Source organism: Orycteropus afer, unplaced genomic scaffold (assembly GCF_000298275.1).
Source record: "Orycteropus afer afer isolate SDZICR_OR568_19922 unplaced genomic scaffold, OryAfe1.0 scaffold00042, whole genome shotgun sequence".
In the NCBI taxonomy this organism is placed as follows: Eukaryota; Metazoa; Chordata; class Mammalia; order Tubulidentata; family Orycteropodidae; genus Orycteropus; species Orycteropus afer.
Window position 1 is genome coordinate 8418732 of NW_006921629.1, and position 21321 is coordinate 8440052.

At 39.6% G+C, this 21321-nt stretch overlaps 1 protein-coding gene across 1 annotated transcript in view; it reads right to left on the reverse strand.

Annotated features, from left to right (window-relative positions):
* The window catches only part of BLMH (bleomycin hydrolase), a 56957-nt gene that overhangs the window by 18801 nt on the left and 16835 nt on the right, over nucleotides 1-21321 (reverse strand). The window contains exons 7-11 of the mRNA XM_007937415.2: nucleotides 9270-9425; nucleotides 8097-8255; nucleotides 7911-7978; nucleotides 5794-5911; nucleotides 1307-1376 (exon numbers count right to left, since the gene is read on the reverse strand). Coding sequence (XP_007935606.1) covers nucleotides 1307-1376; nucleotides 5794-5911; nucleotides 7911-7978; nucleotides 8097-8255; nucleotides 9270-9425 — 571 coding nt within the window. The remainder of the gene's footprint in view (nucleotides 1-1306; nucleotides 1377-5793; nucleotides 5912-7910; nucleotides 7979-8096; nucleotides 8256-9269; nucleotides 9426-21321) is intronic.

Sequence of the window (21321 nt, forward strand, 5' to 3'; positions counted from 1 at the left end):
CCACAGAGTGCCACTGCCATATTCATGCTTATGTGCACATATATTCCATGGTCGTGGCCAACTTTGCTTTGAAATCCTAATATAAAAGCAAAAAAGTTCCTATAAAAGGATTTTAACTATTATTAAAAGCAATCTTTAAGAATTTGGTCATAAAAGATTTGGAAGGCTATATACCCAAGGAGGGGTCACTATGAGTTGGGTCCAACTCAATGGCAAATAACAACAACAACATTCTAAAATATGAATCAACGGTGATCTCTGGATGGTTGGATTGTAAGAGATTTTTATTTTCTTTTTGTTTAGGAGCCATGGTGGTACAGTGGGTAAGTGCTCAGCCGCTAAGCAAAAGGTTGGTGGCTCAAACTCACCACCTGCTCCGGGGGAGAAAGCTGTGGCAACCTGCTTCTGTAAAGATTTATAGCCTTGGAAGATCTGTGGGGCAGTTCTACTTTGTCCTATAGGTCATCACGAGTTGGAATCGACTCAACGGCAATGGACTTTTGGTTTCTTTTTATTCACCTATAAAACCTCACTGTTGTCGAGTCAGGTCTGACTCAGCGACCCCTCCTTGGGTTTCTGAGGCAGTATCACTATGGAAGTAGATTGCCCAACCTTCCTTCTGAGGAGTGTGGCTGGTGGGTTTGAACCGCCACCCTTCTGGTTAGCAGTCAACTGCCTTAGGCAGTACATCACCAGAGCTCCCGTATATATTTAAAATTTTTCTACAATTCATATATTGCCTGTGTCATATTTTTTAGCCTATTCACTATAATTTACTTATGACTGCAGCCTGGGTTTTGATTTATCAGTGTAAAATGGTTCTAAATGGTACTCAAGGCATTTTTTTTTCCCCCTTAGGCCTCAGTTTCTAGGGAGTCTTTAATAAATATCTAAAGAAAACTGTATTTTGCTAAGCCCATTCTCCCACTCAAAAGGCTTCTGGCTTTCTCCTGGGAGTTGACACAGTAGAGGAGAACATACTAAATGCTACGTCTGTAGTGGATGTCTTGGCAAAGGGCAGCCCACCCTACCTTCTCACGACTAAGGCAGTACAAAGACATCTAGTGGGACTGACATGGACTGGAGTGAATCTAAGACACCAAATTCAGGACAGCCAATGTTGGCTTCAGAGCCAAGCTGGAGTTCAGGCATGCTATGCTGGTCACAGGGATTCTGAGTGCAAACCAGATCCCAAGGGGACCAATTACTGAAAAATCACCCACACTAGAGCACCTTTCATCCATATCATAAAGGCAGAGTAGCACAGACCCATCACCCTGAATTAGTATTATAGAATTAAGCTCACCTTTGTGGCCATGGTCTTCACCCCATGAATTCTCCACTCTCCATTTCATGAATGCTCCATCCTGATCATCCTGCAAAACAATGGGCAATAGTGTTGAGGCTGTAACTCAGCTTTCCCTGCTGAGGTGTCATGTAATTTTAGCTCTTCTGAAGTCACTCAGAGGAAACACTCCTGCTCTATACAGCCATGATATGCATGACTGCAATAAAGCTAACAAACCAAGAAATACTATCCTCTTGTTTGCATTCTATTCTGTTCCATACAGAAAATAAGCATGTTTAAAACTATTCCTTGGCTAAGTGAAATATTAACAAAAACAGTGAACACTATTTGAAGACAGAGATACTTGCTTTTAATTAATCAGCATTCTTTACAAAGGCATCCATTGTATTTATTTTAGAAGCGAGTCTAAGACCTGGTCAGACTTTGTTGTTTTTTTCAAACCCACATTCTCATCATGGTCCCTGATTTTCTGATTATGGAAACTAAGCTATGGTACTCTCCAAATGTGCTCTTTTACTGATTCAGTTACAAAAGCATGGAATTTAATACAACAGAGATTGAAGCAAAGCAAAAGCAAAAAGATCATTTTCATAAAACAAAACCCAGGCAGTTCTACTCTTCTGTGTCTTCCATCCACATTAATAAAATAAGCTCCATTTTCAGTTTCTTAAAGGAACAGTGATCTCATTATGATAGCCTTTACTGTATAGATAGAGAGAAGGACAAGCAGAAGGCTCCACTGGGAAAAGATTTTTTTCTTTAATGTTTACCCAGGGCATTTGCTGATGTCAAAAGAACTAAATCCATGTAGCATGAGAAGAGAGCTGGCCCTGTATTACCTCCACAATGATTTAATCTGTCAACTCCCCCTCACATGACAAGTCTCACTTACATGGGATTTTATTCCTTTGGCTCTGCTGACTTGAACACTCTACTCTCACAGTTTTCTTGGATCTTGGTAATGTTTCAACAGTAACATTACTGTTACTTAGGAACAGACAGCATTCCATCAGCCACAAGTCTTAAACACCCTCCTTGTACTGCTGCATAATTTTTGCTCCAAGAACCTCCATACCATGTCACTGAAGTATACATTCTGAGGACGGCATATTAAACGTTTGTTTAGGGGTCCTATTCCTTTCCTTTTAAATATAATTCATAGAACTATATCATTTATAATCATTTATTTGTTGCCAAGTCTGAAAAGTTTCCTATTATTTCTGTTGTCAATGAATTCCTACATGACCTAGATCACTTTGTTCTCTCTGCCATCTACAAATGTGGGATGATATCACTTGGACCTCCCTCAGGAGGATTCTAAGAAACTAGCAATAGGAAAAAAAAGAATATTCCATAAATACAACTACTAGTATGTATTCATCTTTGCATTATTATTCAAATGTAGTTCAAACTAGTTTTAGTGGTCAAAGACTCAAAGTGGAAAGAAGAGAAAAATCTCAATACAAAATTCTGGTTTCGATGGCAATATATTCTGCTTTATACTATTAACATGTAAGGTAGCTCCATTTCCCTGAGGAAGAATGACACGTTAGTAAACCATGCCAAAGAGGGAAGATCCAGAGAAAATGGCATGGAGTATGCATGATTTCTACTTCTGAAAAATGGGAATATTTCATAACAGAGACGGTCATGATAAAAAGTAAAACTTCTCCTGCACATTAAAACAGGTCTTATTTTATTTGTTATTTTTCAATAGCTCCCTCAACAGTTAAAAAGCTTAATGAATTTAGGAAGTTTTAGTTTGGCAGCAAATTCACTGGATTTTACAATATAGAACGTTCAAATATTTTACTCAAACAGTTTACTCAGTATTTTATTCATGAAAAGTTACTTCTAATGTGTTCCTTCATGACAAAAGGCAGCCTTATTTAAAATAATTTCTCATTCCTTTTTTTATGTTTTGTTTATAATGCAATTAAAAGAAAATTTCATTAAATCTTAGTGATAAAACTTTCAAATTACCTTTTGCTATCCTCAAATGGCTTTCCCTGATCTATACAACACCTACTGTACTCCACACCCTTATTTTCCTGAGTAACCCTGAATAATCTAACAGACTATTGGAGTGGTGCTACCTATACGATGAGAATCTCAAGGAAGAGAAAGACACAGAAAAGAATGCACCAGCTGATACAATTCAACCTTTACATTTATTATGAAAACTACACGAAGATCAGGAATATCAGCACAGGACCGCCTGATGAGTTCAGGGTATTTTTTACACCACACCATGTTTAATTTCAAATCAAATTGCAAAAACTTCTTTAATTACCACTTGAAGCCAAAAAAAAAAAAAAAAAAAAAAAAAACCAAAAACCAAACTCACTGCCATCAAGTCAATTGCAACTCATAGCAACCCCTCCTTGGGTTTCTGAGGTGGTATCTCTACAGAAGTAGATCGCCCAGTCTTCCTTCTGAGGAGTGGCTGATGGGTTTGAACCGCTAGCCCTCTGGTTAGCAGTCAAGTGCCTTATGCCATCAGAGATCCACTTAAAGCCACAACCCTGTAATTTGTACCCATGTAACAAAGTCTTCCTTCGCATCAGGTGTTGAATGGGGAAAGAGCATGAGGTTTTGAGATACCACAGGGTCAAAGGGGCACAGGCAAATAAAGTACTGGAAGAGCTATCTTCCAAAGCAGTCCAGAAAGAAGTACTACAAAGAAAAACCCCACCCAACTCACAATTTTGCCTAGCAGAACAAAAAACAAATTAGGAATTCTAGACAGACTATCTAGGAAAATCTGGCATAATGATAAGCTAAACCCAAGACTCTACTACCATCAAATCAATTCTGACTCATAGCAACTCTATAGGACAGAGCAGAACTGCCCCACAGGTTTTCCAAGGCTGTAAATCTTTACGGAAACAGATTGCCATGGCTGATGGGTTTGACCAACTGACCTTTCAGTTAGCAGCTGAGTGCTTTTAATCACTGCCACCATGGTTCCCTAATAACATGCTAAGATAATTCTAAGTGTTTTAATGATCACAAATCTAGTAGGTAGGATAGCAAAAACAATTCTCTATCAAATTATTTTCTAAAACAATTTACACAAGGCAGTTATTCTTTGATTTTTTTTTTTGTAATCAGACAGAGAAAATGTTTGCTGATGGTGACAAAGAACAAAAGTAGTTCATGCCTGCTTTGCCTGAGACCAGAAGAACTGAATATGCCTGGTTACCATTATTGAACACTTTGATCAAAGATTCTATAGAAGAATCTTGATCAAAAGGGGGAAAATACAAAACTGAATTTCAAATGCTCACAGATTTTAGACTTCCTGGAGCTATGAAAGTGAGGTGAACCCCTGAAACTAATGCTCTGAAATAACCTTTAAATCTTAAACCAAAAAAATCCCCTGAAGCCTCTGAAAGCCAAACAACAGTTAAGCATAATTAGTTTTTTTTAAAAAAAAAGTGCTGCTTTGAGCATTATGCTCTTTTAAGAACTGTCTATATGGGATCTAATGAACAACAGCAACTTGGAAAACTTGAAAAATTAGATAGGAATGTTAGGGGCGTTGAGTATACGTTACTGGGGTTGGAGCAACTCAGAACAGGAGGGTAAGAATGGTGACCCAACTCTAAGAATGCAATCAATGTCACTGAATTATACATGGAGAAACAGGTAAATCAGTAAGGAGGCACAAAAACAAAAAAAACAAACTCAATGCCCTGGAGTTGGACCTGACTCATAGCGACCCCTCCTTGGTTTCCGAAGTGGTATCACTATGGAAGTAGACTGCCCAACCTTCCTTCCGAGGAGCGGCTGGTGGGTTTGAACCACCAACCTTCTGGTTAGCAATCGAATGCCTTAGGCACTATGCCACCAGAGCTCCTAAAGAGGCACAAGAGGTAAAATATCCATTGTATAGTCTGGAAATGGGAGGCTTATTTGAGAAAGACAAAATTCCACTTGCTATTTCTAATATTTGTCCTAGAAATAGGGACATTACTATTCATAGTATTTCATAGGCAATTCAAAGTACAATTTCCTGAAGCCCTGCATAAATCCAGAAATGAACATGAAGTCCACAAATTATGGTGACTGACAATTTACTGCAGAAGAATCTGAATGACACATGAAAGAAAGGTAAATCTGAATAAGGTCATCAAGATATGAACACTGTTGACACTTTCCTGGCCCTAAAAAAATAGATGCTCTCTTTTTCCAAGTTCTTGTGCTGAACTCTTCACACCAAGAATTTCCAAAGTAACAGAAAAGCAGTTACTTCCTTACTCCCTGTGACCCAAATTCTGCTCCTCACGGAAAGTTCCTATTCTCATTACCTCTGAACACGCAGCCAAACCCCCAGTGACACAGGCACCATGTCTTGCTCGGAAGCTGACTTTCAACAGAAATCATGTACAGCACAGACGAGGCTCTGCCGGATGAACAGGCTGCCGGAGAGTGTGGCTCCATCCGAGCAAAGGCTGCAGCAGGCACAGGGAGGGCCATACCTTTTCTGAGAAGGCAGTGAAGGTCATGGCGTGGGTCATCAGCGACTCCCCAAAAGTCAGCCTCTCAGCTTTGTTCATGTTCTTCATGGAGACACCAAAAACTAATTCGTGGTCATAGCTGTAAAAAGAATGATGGTATAAAATAAAGGGAGTATAATCATGCGGGAGAACTGGCTTCTGTAGTAAACACTAAAGAAATCAAAGGGCTTAATAGCTCCAAGTAAATAAATATGGATTCCAACTTTAACCCTTCAGAGGGAATATGCACATGCAAAATTTAATCTCTCAATGGGATTCCACTGTCTTTAAAACATATATGATTAAACAAAAACTCTTTGTATCAAAAAGCTGACAAATAGTTGGACCTGTGGGCTTGGGACCATGGTCACAGGGGACATCAAGTTCAACTGGCATAATATACTACACAAAAACACTGTTTTACATCCTACTTCGGTGAGTTGTTGTTATGTGCCGTCAAGTCGGACCCAACTCATAGCGACCCCTCCTTAGGTTTCCGAGGCAGTATCACTACGGAAGTAGATTGCCCCACCTTCCTTCCGAGGAATGGCTGGTGGGTTTGAATTGCCAGCCTTCTGGTCAGCAGTCAAGTGCCTTAGGCACTATGCTACCAGAGCTCCCATTTTGGTGAGTAGTGACTAGGATCTCAAAAGTATGCAAGCGGCCACCTAGATGCAGTGATGGGTCTCTCCTCATCCAGAGCAAAGAAGAATGAAGAAAACCAAAGGCTTATGGAAACAATTAGTCCAAGGGACTGGTCGACCATACGATCCTCAGCCTATATGATCAGGAGACCAGAAGAACTAGATGGTGCCTGGCTACTACTGTCAACCACTCAGAGGGGGATTGGTGCAGGAGATCCTGGGAAGAGTGGGAAAACAATGTGGAACAACAATTAAAATCATAAAAAGGACCCCATTTGCTGGTCTGATAGAACCTGGTGAGACTCCTGAGACTTTGGCCCCTAGCTACCCTCTGGGTCTGGAATTAACCTCACTCTTGTGGCTTCCGGCCAAATAATAGGCATATATACTGAACATTTACATCAGGCAGATACACTACTTGGAGTGATCAACCATGGGAGAACAGGAGGGAAGAGGTAACTACGGGGAGGAAGTGGGAAGAGTTGTTACATTGTGGGGAATTGCTGTCAATGTCATGAGACAAAATGTATATGAGCTGCTATATGGAAAATGAATTTTCTCTGTAAACTTTCACCCTAATCACAACTGGGGGAAAAAAAAATTGACAAGTTTACACCATTATTTCGGCCAGAAAACCTTAAAAAGGAGAACTTCAATAAATAATGAAATCTCTTTTGAAGTAAATTTTTTCAAAAATGGTCCCTTCTGAGGTGGTAGAACCAGCCAGTTTCTGAATTCATTCAGACCATTGCTGATGGTGAAACTTAAACAAATAAGGCCAAAAATAATGAAGAACACACTCAAAGTTAAAAAGTACTCATTAATTATCTCAGCAGATTTCTTTTCTTTTCTCCTATTATTAACCTTCAAGAGATCTACTCAACTTCTTACAAGTGATAATTACTTATAAGTAACCCTAAAATGGTATATTTTAACAGTCAAGAAATCTTGTATGATTTAGATTGCAAATGTATCTTCACTGTCATAAAAGATCCGGAGAACTACTTTAAAGTAAGCACACAAATCAGCCCCAGCTGTCCCAAAGATTTAAAACCTATAAGGCACCAAAGTAAGATAAGCAGTTTAAGGAGATTCTAAGAGCAAGCAAGAGCTCTAGGAAACCCTTCATCACATTCCCAAATGCAATGATCAGGTTTTACATAGTAATTGATTATTTTTTGTGTGTGTCTTTTTCATACAATATGACTTTTTAGGGACATACAAAGATTTCAACTCAGAAATGAAGCATGATCTTGACTTCCCTGGTTAGAGCATTTAGGTAGGTAGAATTGTTTCTACTATGAACCCTCAAACTCTACAAGGTGGAAAGAGAGAGACCCACCCTTAGGCCAACCTTAATCTTTGGATGAACCTCAGCCGTCATTTCATACCAAGAGTGCACTCCAACAGCAACAACACACAAATGACTTTCTATTTTAAATTTCTTGCACTCACACATTCATGTCACTGAGGCCCAGCTTGCCATTGAAGTATTTTCCAACATCACAGCCAAACCACACAGCCTAGAAACAGAGGAGAGAGGAAGAAAGAAAGTCAACATAAACTCTTATCTTCTTATACACCAAAGAAGTGAAAGAAGAGGTTTTAACTCCAATGGGAAAGACACAAAAACATACCAACCTCTCCATCTTTGATGGAGGCAGCAACCATTTTTTTCAAGAAGTCAACAGGCTGGTTGTTATATAGAGTTTTTCTCCCTCCAACCATATTGCTTAAGTAGTCTACTGTGTAAAGTTTGTTGTACTTGTGCTGGGGCCGAGGGTCATTCACTAAACAAATCTATTGAGATTAAGAATATGCTGATTAGAACATAAAATCAGGAACAGCAAGAAAGAATCACACCTCTTCTCTAGGCTCATACAATTGCATCAGGCTTATCACTTCTGCCTTAAGAATAAAACACTACAACCGCACTGTTACACAACAAAGAAACCAAAGGAAGTACGAGACATGTGAGAGAGGTCCTTGACTGTTTTAATTAGTGCAGGGGAAAATGGGCTTATTCTTCTTAACTGGGACACATGTGGGAGCTGCATTTACCTGTTTCCCCTACTGGAACTGCTGTAAAACTAACTGAAAAATTGCTGCACCAAATAAGGCAAGGTGGAGATGTCATCACTACAAAACCCTTGCTCTCAAGTTGTAACACAGGCTCAACATCCAGCAGTACCTCAATGGAGTTGGGATTTCAACCATAAAACAAAAGTCATTTGCATAGAAGAGAGTCAAAAAGCCAGTAAGGAGGGAAGCTCTGGTCACCTTGCTAGGCAGTGGGGAAGGCCTGGAGGAAGCAGGAAAAACTAGGATAAGACACTGCTCCATTCTCTGAGGGAGGCCCCAGAGGGGTTCACAGCACAGAGGCACTCTAAACACACGATAAGAAACACTCAATATGCTTTTTATTGTCTTTGTACCTGAGAATGAGCCTAGGCCCAAATCAGGGAAGCACTTGGGAAGTGACTGACTGCTGGCCTAGAGTTAGAAAGTCTCTGAAGAGGAGCCTTGGGGAAAGGTGGTAGGTCCTGATATGGCCAACTATATTAAGTGCATAAAATACCTCAAGAGAAAGAGGGAAGAAAAAAAAAACACCAACTAATTTGCTATGGAAACTTTCACCCAAACCACAATATGAAGTTCAAAAAAAAAAAAAAGGAGAGAAAGAGGAAAAAAAAAAAGTTTGCTTAGTATCTAGTTTGATGGTCGAAAAAGTTAACCCAGGAGTCTTTACTCCTCCCTGTAGCCAAAAGACATTTGAAAGCAAACAGCAAGTAGTTGCCAGTGCCAGTCTCCAACCTTATCCTCCATATTGAAGAGAGGCTTGACGTGTTCCCTATAGAACTCCAAGGGTGATATGGGGCCAATCTTCTGATAATTTTTATCTTTGTCTCGATATTCCCAGGTGAATGTCTCTGGCGGATTACCCAAACAGATGCACACCACTCGGAATATCTGTAAGAGAGGAGGACGACAGATGAGTAGGAGCAAGGAGGAAGTGCTGTTCTTTACCTTGTCATCTTCTCCAAGCTTGAGAACCAAGAAATCAGTGGCTAAACCCAAGCTAGAAATTTCACAGGAAATCAAATCTTGCTTCAAAACTTAGAAGGTTGATGTTCAGGATTTGGTATCAGTCAACTTGTGAGTTCTCAAATAAACACTCTGAACAATGCAATTCTGAAATGTTAATATTTACTGCTTAGTATATGCCCTGCAAATTAAACTTCCTTTTAAGAAACCACCCATCACTGATACCTAACAAAACCTGGGTTGATCTGCGCTGTTGATTATTTTCCAAGTGACAAATGATGACATATATTTTATAAATAGATTTCCTTCCCTTTATGCATCTAGGTTTTCCTTTGATTGTGAAAGGGGTCTCTGCTCGCAGAAAAGATACTAACTGTTCAGTTGGAACTTGGATGACAATGCCTATTACAAGTATTAGAAACAGGAGTAACTTTTAGTAGTAAGGTATCATTTTTTGGGGTTGTGAGACCATAACATATTTGCTACTGTTTCACCTTCAAGTTAGCTTCAAATAATCCAAGATTATATTTACACTATCCTCATTTTATAGAAAGACAAAAATGGAAGTACCAGAGACATGCCTTGTACAATGTCATAGTATAGAAAGTACTTCCCTGTATTCAAATTTGCTTTTTATCTTTCAAAAAAAATAACACTGGGATCTGCCTCTTCTTTCTGCAGTCCTTTACTACCGTGATCCAATCTTATCCTTTACTGCTTGCATTATTTACGTACTTTATTACATTAAAAAGAAATGGATCTTACATTTATTCCAAAAACCCACTGCCACTGAGTTGATTCCGAGTCATAGCAACTCTATAGGACAGAGTAGAACTGTTTCCAAGGCTGTAAATCTTTGTGGAAGCAGAATGCCTCATCTTTCTCCTGCAAAGCAGCTAGTGGACTGGTAGGTTTGAACCGCTAATGTTTTGGTTTGCAGTCGAATGCTTTACCCACTGCACCACCAGAGCTCCTTCTTACATTTATTAAGTGTGTCTACTTTGCGCTACATAATACATATCTGCCAAGTTCACTTTAATTCTCATAACACTCTCTCAAGGTACAATTTTCCCCTTTTTCTCCAAGTGGAGATAGAGACTCAAAATAAAAAAAAAAATTAAGTATTCTACTTAAGGTCACACATGCAGTAAGTTGAACTGAGGTCACATCCTTAAATAAACAGTATCACTCCATGAGTGTGGGGTTAAAAAGGAGGAATTTTAACTGAATGCCTACAGGACTATACTACAATCTTCAAATACCTTCTCTCTTAATCCTCTCAACAAAGGCAATACATATTATTCCCATTTTACAGATAAGAAAACCAAGGTTCAGGGAAATAAAGAGCTTGCCTGAAATCAGAAAGCTTATCAATAAATGACAGAATTAGGATTTGAACTCAAGTCTGCCTTCAGTGCTCTTCCATGATGCTATGAATTAAACATTTATCATCTATTGTAACTTTCTGGGTTTCACATAACTTGTCATTTCTAAAAGATATATACTTAAGGATATGGAGCAGGTCTGGATTATTTTGTGTCCCTTAACAGCATCCAGCATAGTGCTAGGCACATGATCTGCATATAACAGAGGATCTGAAGACTGTTCTACACCACCTATTCTCTACTCTACAGGATGAATAGTTTTATAAGCACAAGTATTTGTCAAGATCCAACAATATTTCTCTATCACTTCCCACAACAAACTCCATGGCCTGATTTTTTTCTTACTTTTTACTGATCCATAACATACATTCAGTAAGTTAGTAAAGTGCACTTATCTTAAGATATTTTTACATATGCATACAGCCATGAAGCCACTATTCAGAGGAATATATAGAACATTTCCAGAGCCCAAGAGTTTCCTCTGGAACCTTCTGCAGGAAACAACCTTTCCCTTCTTCAGGGTAATCATCATCTTGGCTTCTATAACCATTGAGTATTTTGCCTGCTCTTTCATTTATTTGTTTAGCATTTATTTTATTGTTGACAATACACACAGCAGAAGATACACCAATTCAACAATTTCTACACATACAATTCAGTGACACTTATTACTTTTCAAGTTGTGTAACTATTCTCACCCCCCTTTTCCCAATCATTCTTCCCCCATCAACATAAGGCAGACATTCTTGACTACTTAAGCTCAACTATTGTTTGGGTTTAAGAAGATTTCAGGGACACTACTACCTATTTTGGGAGCTCTGAAAGCATAGTGCCTAAGGCACCTGCCTGCTAACCAGAAGGCTGGCGGTTCAAACCCACCAGCCACTCCTTGGAAGGAAGACTGGGCAATCTACTTCCGTAGTGATATCGCCTCGGAACCCAAGGAGGGGTCAGGTCCGACTCAAAGGCACATAACAACAACACCACCACATATTTTGCACATATAATTTTGTTTCCTTCTTTCACGTACACTAGTGGGTATTTATTCTGTTCTCTCCTGCCCCTGACTTTTACTGATAAAGAAGCAGAAGCTCAGAGTTTTGGTTATTTGCCCTAAAGTACACAAGGCCAAAATGATCAACAAGAAATTTAAACTCAAAACTACATAATCTCAAACCCATGTTGTTTAGCATGTATTATGTCAGTGGTTCTCCATAAGGCCGTTACCACCTCTTTGACTGTCTTTTGAAAATTTGAGAGACGATTTTTATTATCACAATGATTTGAGGGTACTACTAGCACAGTGGCTAAGGCACTTGACTGCTAACCAGAAGGCTGGCAGTTCAAACCCACCAGCCACTCCCCGGAAGGTAGATTGGGCAATCTACTTCCGTAGTGATACTGCCTCAGCAACCCAAGGAGGGGTCGCTATGGGTCGGGTCTGACTCAATGGCACATAACAACAACAACAACAACTGATATTCAGGGCAGAAATCTCACAGCAGAGCTGTTCCTCTGGTATTGAAGTCATCAAGATGACACATTTGTAGCAATTTGCAATTACAGTTCTCCCATTCATTAGGTTCCAGGTGCAAGCACATTAACATTATTTTATTAAGTTTTCTAGCGTTGCCTTATGTATTAAAGTATATGCTTTGTTAAATTTTCGGTTTAAGGTGGAAAGTGTATCTCAAGTTCAGCAGATGGAAGGGAAAAGACACTAGAAAGTAAATGAAACCCATATATAAGAAAGCTCTCTTGTAAAGGTAATTAATTGCATGGACAAGTGTAAGGGCCAGTAATAAGGTGTTAATGCTTGATAATTCTAATTACTTCATCCTTTGTGCTTTTTAATGACAAATGTCACGGATGTTTTATTAGGTGCAAAGTGTCACTCTCTTTTATTCCTTTCTCCCCATTCACAGTCCCTACTGCTTAGATTTGTATTGTGTTCAATTATCACTCAGACCTGACCAGACAAAATGACCCCCGTTTCTCAGGCCACAGGTTTTACTGCTAGGATACCAGGCTACAGTAATCAGATAGTATTATATCAAAGAGGCGAAGGCACACAGTACTTAACTTCTCACTGGGGCAAACCCTCTGCTTGGCTTTGGACACTTTGAAACACTGGCAGCTGTCGAGCCTGCAGGCCGTTTTCAGGCCTCCTTTCCTCCTGAGGCGGCCTGGGCGATGTAACATTTGATGTGCTGGGCCGCTGACAGAAAGGCTGAAGGTTCAAGTTTACCCACAGGCACCTCAGAAGAAAAGTCTGGTAACCTACTTCAGAAAAACCAGCCACTGAAAATCCTCCAGAGCACAGTTTTGCTCTCACATGGGGTTGCCAGGAGTCAGAAGTGACTTGATGGCAACTGGCCGGTTGGTTCTTATTGAAGGGGCTCCTCTGGTCTCTCTTCTGGTTCCTTCCTAAAGAAACTCATTTCTTGATTCTTTTCCTTTTATAGCTTCTGGTCACCCACATGGTTTTGTCTGCCACTTTGAATTTGGCTCCGTCTGAGAAGTGCCTTCCAGATCTGCCAATCATGTGAATATCGAGTTCAACATGCCCACAACCTCTGCCTCCAAAGCTGCCATAAGATCCGTCTTGTGGATGCAAGATACTCCGTTACTGCCTTAACGTAGCCATGCCTAGCTGTGCATGAGTCAGACTTTTGGAGCTCACTGCATATTTAAGTCTCCTTGTCTGGTCCCTGCTGATCTCACAGCACTGGTGTGTGGTTTGTTATGACTACTAGAGTCAGGAGAAGAACTTCCCACATCAGTGTCAGCATGATTTCCTTCTGATGTTCATGGTCAATTACATGAGTTTCCTTGGCAGCTCGCGTCAATCCATCATGGCTGTGACCACTTAGCCTGCTTTTCAGTCCCTGAGTCTTGTGCTAATTTTGCCTGTTCTCAAACGCCATATGAATGGTATCATACAGCATACTTGCCTCCTTTTCCCCCAATGTATTTTTCCTTCTTATTGTGGTAAAATATATATAACAAAATCTGCCATCTTAACCATTTCTAACCGTACAATTCAGGGGTGTTACATCCACAATGCTGTGCTGCCATCACCATGATCATTTCTAAAAGTTTTTCATCACTTTTAACAGAAACTCTGCCCTTTCAGCAAGAACCTCACTTTCTTTCCTCCCCCTGAGCCTCTTTAATTAGCATTTAGATATTTTACATACAATGTTTTTTCTTTTATTTCACCCAGCATGATGTTCCAAGGTTCATCCATGTATAGCATGTATAAGAACCTCATTTCTCTTTATAGGTGAATAACATCCCATTGTATATACATACCACATTTTGTTTGTCCATTCATCAGTTGATGGACACTTGAGCTATAATTTTTGGCTATCATGATTAATGTTGCAATGAACACCAGTGTAAGTAGCTCTGGTGATGTAGTGGTTAAGGCATTTGGCTGCTAACCAAAAGGTTGGTGGTTCAAATCCACCAGCCACTCTGCGGAAGAAAGAGGAGGCAGTCTCCTTCCATAAAGATCTACAGCCTAGGAAACCCAATGGGAGTCGCTATGAGTTGGAATTAACTCAATGGTAGTGAGTTTGGTTTGGTTTGAACACCAGTGTACAAGGATTTGTTTGAGTCCCTGCTTTCAAGTCTCTTAGGGTTTGTAACTAGAAGTAGAACTGCTGGGTCATATGACAATTCCATGTTTAACTTTCTGAAGAATTGCCAAACTGTTTTCCACAGTGGTTGCATCATTTTACATCCCCACCAGCAATGTACAACAGTTCAAATTTCTCCACATCCTCACCAACATTGATTATTTTCATTTTTTCTAATAGTCATCCTAGTGGGGATGAAGTTGTAGCTCACTGTGGTCTTGAATAGCATTTCCTTAATGACATGATGTTAAGCATCTTTTCTCGTGCTTATTGGCCATTTCCTCTGTGTATCTTTTGATTGGGTTGTTTGTATTTTCCTTGTTGAGCTGTGGAGGTTCTTCATATATTTTAGATATTATAACCTTATCTGACATAGTTACCAAATATTTTCTCCATTCTGTAGGTTTTCTTTACTTTCTTAATAAAGTCCCTTGGTACACAATTTTTTTCATTTTGATGAATTCCAACTAATCTTGGTTTCTTTTTTTGTTGTTGCTGCTTGTTCTTTTGGTCTCATATCTAAAACTCCATTGTCAAAAACAGCATATTCTGTTTTGTTTCTGGCTCCCATTGCTTGACATAATGTCTGTGAGATTCACCTATGTTATTGTGGGTAACAGTAATTCATTCTTTATTGCTATGGAGTATTCCACTGTGTAAATATATCACAGTTTACCTATTTTACTGTTGATGGACATGTATGTTGTTTCCAGTTTGGGGCTGTGATGAATGAAGGTATTAAGAACATTTTTATGCAAACAGTTTATTAGAGGGCTGAAGTAATTTAAATACCCACCAGCAATGTAAGAGTTGCAGTTGCTCTGCATTCTCAAGAATAGCTGGCATTTTATTTTTAGTTTGAGCTACTTTGATGGGTGTGTAATGGCATCTTGATGTGGTTTTAACTTATATTTTCCTGACGTACAGAGTTTGGATTTCAAGGTTCCCTATGCCCTCATCCCAGTCTAGTTATCCAACTTTATTTCCTATCACAGACCCTGTACTCCAGGCAGACCTTTCTGTCTCTCTTACTAGCTGTTGAATGTACTCAACTCACTGTCACCTTCATAATGTGGCTGTCTTCTGTATTCCTTACATCCCAATCTTATCCCTAAGCTTTAAAACTCAGTGCAGTTCCAAAAAGCCTTCACTAATTATTACAACTCATACTGGACACTCCCTTCTCTGAACGCTTCTGGTAAAAGAATTCAACATTTGATTCCACAGTGCCATTCATGTTTCTTTAATGTCTCTCTAGCTAGACTAAATCTACTAGGGACCAGGACTAGGTTTTAGGCATCTTCCACACCCACTACAAACTCTAGAAGAACTACACTAAAAAACAGTTTTCTTAAAGAAACAGTCCTTCAAGTGACTGGTATGCAATTTGAATTTAGGAGTTCAAACTGGGTTTCTGCTTTCTTTAAAAATATTCTATGTTCAACATCCTAGTTTGGTAAGTAGTACCTGGGGCCTTAAAAGCTTGTAAGTGGCCATCTAAGATACAATTATTGGTCTCTTTCTATCTGGAGCAAAGAAGAGTGAAGGAAGCCAGTGACTCAAGGAAGGAATTAGTCCACAAGACTTATGACCCATGTGAACCACAGCCTCTTCTAGTCTAAAAGAACTACATGGTGCTCAGCTACCCTTCCTGACCATTCTGACCAGGGACACAAAAGAAAGCCCCAGTTAGACACTGTCTGCCAACCCTATACATGGTCTTGGACACACTCCCCCTGCATAGACATACCTAATAGTTCAGCCTGTCTACCCATCTATCCACCCATATATCCACGTTTGCCTTCACTGACAACGCAGTACTGTATGTGCAAAAGGGTTCATCTTTGTTGTCTGCACCTCCCATGCACCTCTCTATGTCTTCCTCTTCCTCTGTGCCACCATGCTGATCACTCACATTTGTTACACTGCCCTTCTCTACACCCAAATCAATACTTGTCTCTACCTATCTAACAGTGCTCCCTCCCCTCCCTTCCCACACCTGGTAACCAACAAAGAAAATGTCCTCTCAAATATAAACCTTTCCTTGACTTCTAAAACATAGTATTAAAAAAAAAAAACAAACAAAAAACATTCTAATGGGGAGGTCTTATTCATACGTTTAAGCAATGTTCTCCTAGGCACCAACGTCTGGAACTCAATATTCAAACACCTTGGCTCTGACATTCATCATCTCTGATACATTATGAATTCAAAGTTGCCACAAGATGACTGCAGCATTTATAATTGAGGAACCTTTCTCCATCCTTTGTTTAGGCAAAAACAAGGGCTCCCAAAATACACTGTTATCTTCTCATGGATTGATTGGAAAACTTAAACATTGGCATATTCTGGTTGGGAATGGACTGATCCCTCAATTTTGTCTTTCTCCATTCCTTTCCCTCAACTTCTGTATTTTACACAACCTTTTTGCCATCATGACACATTGATTACATTTTTAAATTTCAGGAGGTGTGTGAAATATGGATAAGGTTAGGATAATCTTATCCATGATACAGAGTCGTTCTTGGAAGCAGTGAGTCTATTTATTTCAAATGATGTCCTAGAATTCTAAGGGCTCTCTCTATCCCTAGGGTCTCAACCAGGGCATGATAATTAATAGGTATCTCAGAAGATGACCTGAGCCAAATTCCAAAGGTACCCTAAAAGTAGGCAGAAAGTAGGCTTAGAGATCAAAAGAAAGCTACAGCCTAAAGAAGCACAAATCTCCCTCCTCTCCCCCTGCCTTCCTGGCTCCCACTTCTAAGAATCTCGCTGTCCTTAAAGTACCCACTCTCTTCCCCAATTCACATTCTTCTCCTTTCAGAGATTTTTGTCCCCTCCTTAGTTCTACAATCACCAAAAAACCGTTTATGCCCACCTGCTTGCCTTCCTAACACCTCCACCCCATCACTGGATGAAAGACCATTTAAGCAGCTATTTCTTGACATTCCCTAGCCATATCTGAGGAATCAACTTGAATAACCAGAATTTCTCCAGACTTACTTTTGGAGGAATTCGTTAGTTCCCCACTCCCTACCTAGCTTCCTCATCCATCTAGAAACACACACCCAAGATCCCCCAATTCCCAGCCTACCTCCACATATCATCATCAGCCATTGTAACTGCCCTCTATTTATTTCTCATTACCCTCAGTACACTTTAGGCATTAAAAAGCCTTGGGCCATATGGAAGAAAACTCCTGATAGGAGGGTTCAAATTACTCTGTAAAATGAAACTAGGAACAGGCCTATGACATGAGGCCTATACTTAAGTATAAAGAGACTCTAAATCATGTGTGATTATGGGAAATAGAGTCTGTTCTACTATCTTAACAGAAGCAGGTTAGCCTACAGAAGAGGTTATGCTTGCCTTTCATTCTGTTTTGTTCTGTTTTCTAAGGGAAACCTTCCTTTACTAGGCTTTATTGTATGTTTTATGAGTTAGAACAGCTGGTACTTAAACCACTTCTCTTTGAATGTTGTACTACTCTCAGGTTGATTTCTGGCATTTAAAAAAAAAAAGTGACGGGGCATCTGTTAGCAAGGGTAATTTAACTACTCTAGCCATGGATTAATGAGTTCTGTTTGGGATTCACATGGACTAGAGAGTCATTTTCTATTTGCTCAGCTCCAAGGCTACAAATGGCAACTTCAGGAATATGCTATTAAGAGAAGGACATTGCCACTAGTGACTATGTTCAATAAAATGAAGGTGTAGAGTTAGAACATGTTTAGCTTAGGAAGGTTTTATTGACTTAAATGATGTGTTTTTCAACCAGTACTTGCTGTCACATTATACACACACACACACACACACACATATATGTCAGTGGAACCATTTTGATGTTCTCAATTATCCAAGGATAGCTTATTCAGCTCAGCCAGGCCCTGGCCAAAGGGTGCATGCTATGACTAGACCAGGGAAGATTAAGATAACTGAGTGCATTTCTGTCTACTTTTAAACACATTCTAAAGATAATGAATGGTTTACACTGTAATTTACACAGTATCTTCATTGTGTACTTGACTGCCTATCTGAGTAAAACTAAAAAGTGTTAAACCACTCCCTCTTTCTCCAAAAAAATCCCTGACTCAAAAAAATTAGAGAAAGTTTACATTTCTGCTATCTAAATTAACTGTATGGTGAACTCTTTGGAAAGGCAAACATCTATGCCCTATTGTATGTTTTATAGATCTGAATTTCTATCAAACATACATGTATGTAAACATGAATGATGATACCAAACCAAACCAAACTCACTGCTGTGGAGTCGGATCTGACTCATAGCAACCCCTCCTTGGGTGTCTGAGGCGTTATCACTATGGAAGTAGATTGCCCAACCTTCCTTCCGAGGAGTGGCTGCTGTGTTTGAATTGCCAGCCTTCTGGTTAGCAAATGCCTTGGGCACTAGGCCACCAGAGCTCCCTGAATGATGATAAGGGTGACAATTATTTCTCTTAGGTTCCAATAAATCTCTGTAATTTTAGACTTGTTGCTTTTATGTTATTTGTTTGCTGTGACTACCAATTATCACCGAAGACATTCATATGTAAGTCAGTTTTTAACACTTTAGAAGGAATAATTGCCTCTGAGCAAACTAATAATAGTTAGTTAAATAAACTCTAATTAAAACAAAAATTCTCCAAAGTACAATCTGCTGGGTCCCTGATATTATATTTTCTTGATAAAATATTATGCTGTTCTAAAATAACATTCCCGGTTCCCAAAGGTACAAAACTGCAAGCGCACGGTGAGCTCTGGATATCCCAGTCTGCTCTCTGGTGGGCAATGCAGGAGTGTCACCTGCTTCCTGCAAGATGCATTTGACATTCAGGACACACACAAAAATACTGTACATTAAACATAAGTCATTATACAGAATTGAATAAAAGAAAAGCACAACCATATTCTTCAGAATATAATTACATACTGAAAAAAACAATTACCCCTTTTAGGGAAATGTATCTGTGACTTTAACTAAAACTTCTTACTCTCCATCCTAGCATTATCTTTCTGTCCTGGTTTATTTTCATTTTATAATCACCTTCTGATACATTATACTTCTCACACCTTTTATTTCTCTCTCCTGACTAGAATGTAACTCCCTGAAGGCTGGGATTCTTTGTTCACTGCTGAATTCCCAATGCCTGTTGTTGTTGTTGTTATGTGCTGTTGAGTCGGCCCCGACTCATAGCGACCCCTCCTTGGGTTGCCGAGGCAGTATCACTATGGAAATAGATTGCCCAACCTTCCTTCCGAGGAGTGCCTGATGGGTTTGAACCACCAGCCTTCTGGTTAGCAGTCAAGTACCTTAGGCACTATGCTACCAGAGCTCCTTCCCAATGCCTAGAATAGTGCTTTCACTTCTAAGGAGCTCCTTAGAAGCAATGATGGTGAGACTTCATCTCATATGCTTTGGACACGTTGTCAGGAGGGACCAGTCCCTAGAGAAGGACATCACGCTTGGTATAAAGTAGAGGGTCAGTGAAAAAGAGGAAGACCCTCAATGAGATGGACTGACACAGTGGCTGCAACTATGGACTCGAACACAGCAACAACTGTGAGGATGGCCCAGGACCAAGCACTGTTTCATTCTGTTGTACACAGGGTTGCTATGAGTTGGAACTGATTTAATGGCACCTAACAACAAAAACAGTGGCAGGTACATAGCAAACATATAGTAATATTTACTGAGTATATGACTTGTAATTGTGATTTTACACCAAACTTAGTAACAGAATTAACCAGATAAAACAGAGTCACTGGGTGGACTTTGGGAATACGGTCTTTCTGAAACGTTGGAAAGCTGAAGGCAGCTCAATGACATCTGGGAACTGATTCTGCTTTCCTCCAACTCCTCAACCCAATAACTTCTGACTGAATTTGGTTTAGAAAAATAGGAGACTCTAACGTTTATAATTATTCTCTTAAATATAGATTACTAGGCAAAGTTCTCCTAAAATGGTGATACAAGTCCCTAGTATTAAAGGGTTTTGACATATTAAATGCATTTGACATTCAGGACACACACAAAAATACTGTACATTATGTCAAACACTGAGCTCAATTTTTAGACCCACTGAGATCCTTCCTTTGCACACTTGGGGGGCAAGGGAAGCTGCACTGAGATATACTGCATGTGCATCTGCCTCTTGGGGCCATCTGGCTTCCGATTAAGATTTTGTATCTTGGCCGAACTAAATTGGGAACTTAAACTAACCTTACAGTGTGGGTATGTACAGTCCATTTCTATCAACCTACACAGTCAGCCCTCCATATCCATGGGTTCTCCATCCACAGATTCAACCAACCAAGGATCGAAAATATTATTCGGGGTGGGGGGGGGAAGGAAGGCAATTAAGTGGTCAAAGCAATTCAAAGGCTAAGACTGAGCATGAAGTGCTATTTACATAACATTTACATCGTTTCAGGTATCATCTAAAGATGATTTAAAGATATGGGAGGATGTTCAGGAAGATGTGCGCAGATTATATGCAAACACCATGCCATTTTATATAAGGGACTCGAGCATCCATGATTTTGGCATCCTGGAACCAATCCCCCGTGAATACTATGGGATGACTGTATCCCCATCAGAAAAGCTGCAGTGGTGTCAGAAAGGTCTGAGTCCTATTTCCGGTTTAAATCCATTTTGTAAGCTGGCAGAGTGTAAATTACAAGTAAGAAGAATCCTGCCTTTCAGTCTAATTTTATTAAAAAGTCCTATTTTAACTGGTCTCTAAAAGTATTTTCCCCTAATGGAGAGATATGTTTATTTGAAATGATTTTCTG